This window comes from Vigna radiata, unplaced genomic scaffold (genome assembly GCF_000741045.1).
Source record: "Vigna radiata var. radiata cultivar VC1973A unplaced genomic scaffold, Vradiata_ver6 scaffold_86, whole genome shotgun sequence".
NCBI lineage: Eukaryota > Viridiplantae > Streptophyta > Magnoliopsida > Fabales > Fabaceae > Vigna > Vigna radiata.
Window position 1 is genome coordinate 853,817 of NW_014543269.1, and position 4,219 is coordinate 858,035.

At 27.8% G+C, this 4,219-nt stretch overlaps 1 protein-coding gene across 1 annotated transcript; it reads left to right on the forward strand.

Moving 5' to 3' along the window:
* Positions 1–301: 301 nt before the first annotated feature.
* Positions 302–1,268, forward strand: LOC106754207 (transcription factor bHLH162). The gene is made up of 3 exons (XM_014636205.2): positions 302–425; positions 507–836; positions 920–1,268. The coding sequence occupies exons 1-3, from the start codon at positions 372–374 to the stop codon at positions 1,106–1,108; spliced, it is 573 nt and encodes a 190-aa protein (XP_014491691.2). The 5' UTR covers positions 302–371; the 3' UTR covers positions 1,109–1,268.
* The last annotated feature ends 2,951 nt before the right edge of the window (positions 1,269–4,219 follow it).

Genomic DNA, 4,219 nt, shown 5'->3' on the forward strand with positions numbered 1-4,219 from the left:
AGTAGTAGGAGGACCTACAGCAGTCATAGTTTGGTAAAATGAGATGCACAACACTGACTTTAGGTGTGAATTTGAACAGCCGAAAAACAAGTCCTGCTCCTGCATCACGCCTACCAAAAATAATGATGTCTGTCAAGTGACGACAGCTTTCTATTTCGGTCTCATACCTCTAACATCATTAGACTGACTGTCGTTGAATCCTATCATAAATACATAATACCTTTTACTATAAATACAAACCTAACAAAGCATCTTCTCACAACCCTAATTTCTAAATATAAAAATTCAAGATCATGGATCAGCAACACGAAAGTCAACCTTCTTCAACCAAAGTCGACAGAAAGATTGTAGAGAAAAACAGGCGAAGCCAAATGAAGAATCTTTATTCTGAACTCAACTCTCTTCTCCCTAGTTATAATCCCAAGGTCTGTTTTTTGTTTTGTTTATCCATAAAACCTGAAAACTTTTACTGTGATATGATGTAGTTTTTTGTTGAGTTAACTCAGCAAGTGGTGGCAGTGCCTGATCAAATAGATGAGGCGACGGAGTACATCAAAAGGCTGGAGGAAAAAGTGAAGATGGCGAAGGAGAAGAAAGAAAGGTTAATGGAAAGTAAGAGAAGTGGAAGTGGTTTTGAAACAAGAGGAAGCGAAAAGCCGCCAAAAATGGAGATTCATGTAAGGGGTTCTGTGCTTAAAGTCATTCTAACATGTGGGCTCGATAACCACTTTGTTTTCTGTGAAGTTATCAGAATATTGCGTGAAGAGAATGTTGAGGTAATCAGTAGCAGTTATACAATTTTTGGAGATTCAGTGATTCATGTTGTGCTCGGGGAGGTTAGTATATATATCTATTTCTTAATCGTTAAAAGAAAAGCATGAAGAAATCTATAACAGTTTTTCTCCATTTGATTACTTAGGTTGGACAATCTATGATCCATTCTGGAGCTAGCAAAGTGAGTGAGAAGCTGAAATGGTTCTTAAACGGATCCATCTGTAATGAAGAAGTGGAGCCTGGAATGTTATGGGGTTCTGAAATTGGAGCTACTCTTCCATGGGTTCTTCGAGATCCTACCCCACACAATGCCTTACAACCAAATCCTCAGTAAAATTAAGGTTTAAACCATTTAGTTGACCTTATTTTTGGGAGGTTTTTCCATTTTGATCATCGTCTTATTAGAATCCTCTATCAATTAGCACTTATAGGGACTTAATTCATGCCACGTTTCAACTCTAAATAAGTTACTTTTATAGAAATTAATAGGTCATCCTCCCAGCTGTGCAAAAAAGTTAATGTCGTTAACTAAATTTAACGGCAAAAGCTTAATTGATTGAAATTAACACTTATAGGGACTCAATTGGGGATTCGAATAAGACGGGATCAAAATGGAAAAACCTCCCGAAAATAGAGACAACTAAATGGTTTAAACCTAAAATTAAAAACAATGAAATAAAAAAGATAATGATATCTTAACAATTATTTTGGCAACAGGACATGTGTTACAATTTTATTGGTCTGTTTAAATTTATTCTTAAAAAATATTTAAAATGGACCAATCACAAACTGTCACGTACGCGTTGTCAAAAAATTATCGTAAAAGAGTTGGTAAAAAGACTTTTCCCTTAAAAAAAAAGACAATGGTGTCATGTTGTTACCAGTTGCATTGTTTCCATTACAATGAGGATTTCTTTATTTATACAAATGTTAATACCCACTGGTTATGATTATAATAAGTGTTACTTGATTTTATCCAAAATAAGAAACAAGGTCTTGCTGTTTTGATGATAAGTGTCGAGATCATTTGGAGCCTAAAATGTTAAAAATTTAATATATTTTTATCAACAGAAAATAAAATAAAATAAGAATAATTAGATTGTTTTAACTCGTACACTATATATATAAAAAGAAAAAAAATAAAAGTCGGTAATAAAAGACAGAAAAAATAAATTATTAAATTATTAAAATAACTTTTCAATCTTAAATTTTCTGAACTTTGTTGAAGCTTCCAAAAAATAACTATATCGATGAAAAAACATAACCAAAAAACCTAAGATCCCAGAGAAAAACACACACACAATATATAGCATACAAAACAAAACACAAAAACTCGTATTGGTTACATTCATCGATTATGTTTTTCAAACGTGCTTAAATGAACAAAAATTTTAAAATGTTAAATTTATAGTTATATTGATTTTAGACAGATATAAGCATCAACCAGGATATAAAAAAATATTTGTGATCTTAAATTCATGTTTTAAGAAACTAGTATGAGAATATTAAAACTGTTAAGTGAAAGTTTTTTAATATATTAGGAAGTTATATATGGATGATTAGAATTTATAAAAATATTAAATTTTTATTTTTGTAAAATATGAACTTGTAAAGGCTTATTTAAATCTTAAAGTCACTTCACTTGAATATGCATTCATGTATAAGGTACTATATTGTTTTCGATTATTTAATTTTAATCATTTTTATTTGAATATTTCATTCTTTACTTGTGTACTTTTTCTTGTAATTTTCTTTGTTTCAATCATACACTCTTTATTTTATGGCTTATTTTTACTTTTATATAATTTATTTGCTTCGATCCATTCATTATTGAAGATTTATTTTTCACTTTTCTTTTCTTTTACTAATTTCTTTCACTTTCCTTTTGCAAAATCTTGAATACAAATTATATTTTGAAAAATATTTTTATTTCTAAAAATATTTGTAAACATTCATCTTATAAAAAATTAACCATACACCGATGGACAAGGATTTACAATAGGGAATGCAATATTTCAAATCCTCTATGTTTGTTTGACAAAGTTCACCCACAACAAAATACAGACACAAAATATTTTTTTTTAATTATAAGTAATGATTTATTAATCATAACCAAAACCATTATGATTCAAAATTTGTTAGAAATTATGTTAGAAATAAAACAATGTCTTTGTATCTCGAAAATCAGAATTTTCTCAGTGCTAATATAGTTGTTAGTGTAAGAAATCTTAAATAATCTAAGATCAAAATACATATCATTGACAATGGAGATCAAATATATAACATATTACAAATATTAAGATTTTGTACAAATATATAAACAGAATTTCTAAACGAGTAAAAAAATAATCACAAATAGATGCACAGCACAATAGATACAAGTTTAATTGAAGGTACAAGTAAATATTCCATCACAATTCCAAACACAAATGCCAGAAAAAAAAAAGACACAAATATTTTTACATTAAAGATAACATCACCATCAATAAAAAAATACAGGAAAATAAAAAAAATGATGATAATTTTTATTTTATTTTAATCCTGTATGTTGACAATTTTGATGTTAAATGTTTACTTTTATTATATTCTTGACTTTCAGTATTTTGGATATGGTAAAATTTGACATATCTTTTACAAAATTATTTACCAATATTCGTTACACTTTTTTTTTTATTTAAAGTTATATTTATTACATGTGTATGATATTCATTTTATAAGACACAAATAAGGATATTTAACTTTTTGATAGATTTAGCTTATTACATATATTACTATGATTTTGTTAAGGATAAATTGTTACAGTTTACTACGAATTAATTAGGAAATATTTACTGCACATATAACTTGGTACTACAAATTTGCTTGCAAATATCTAGAGACAAATAGCTATGAATCTCTTAAAAAAATAATTAAAGATATATAGGTACGAATTTTCTATAAACTAGCTTAAAAAAATTGTTGCAAATTGTTTTGGTTGAAATGGAGTAAGGATATCGTCTGTGTAAAATTCATGTGTGTCAAACGTTTCCTTTGCTTCCTATTGGTACGAGGGATTACCTACAGAATACATTTTTTCTCTGTAGACATATAGTAATTTAATTGTGAGTAAAAATGAATTTATTTTTCAATTAAATGTTTATTTATAGAGTTTATAAGAATCTAATAAATTAATTTACTTCTTAATGATCATTAGTGTAAATTTTAATCATTTTAAAAAATATTTTTCTGAAACATAATTGTCCTGTAAATTTATCACATTTATTACATCCAATATATTTTTCTTCCCGTTTCTACGACAGAGCATTAATTTTCAATGTGTTTGAAAGGGATAAATTTAATAACCAAGAAAAGAACAAATTAGCTAAACGCGCAAAAGAAAATTGAAGTCCAATTAAAAGAAACAACTTTCAATATCAGAGTTTGATTTCAGCCGTTTTATTTGACT

What these genes read in the sequence shown, in the direction of transcription:
- LOC106754207 (XM_014636205.2), top strand. Translation starts at nt 372, where the DNA reads ATGAAGAATCTTTATTCTGAACTCAACTCTCTTCTCCCTAGTTATAAT. An exon ending in TCCCTAGTTATAATCCCAAG is followed by an intron (nt 426 to 506) that starts GTCTGTTTTTTG and finishes GAGTTAACTCAG; the next exon opens with CAAGTGGTGGCAGTGCCTGA. An exon ending in TTCATGTTGTGCTCGGGGAG is followed by an intron (nt 837 to 919) that starts GTTAGTATATAT and finishes TTGATTACTTAG; the next exon opens with GTTGGACAATCTATGATCCA.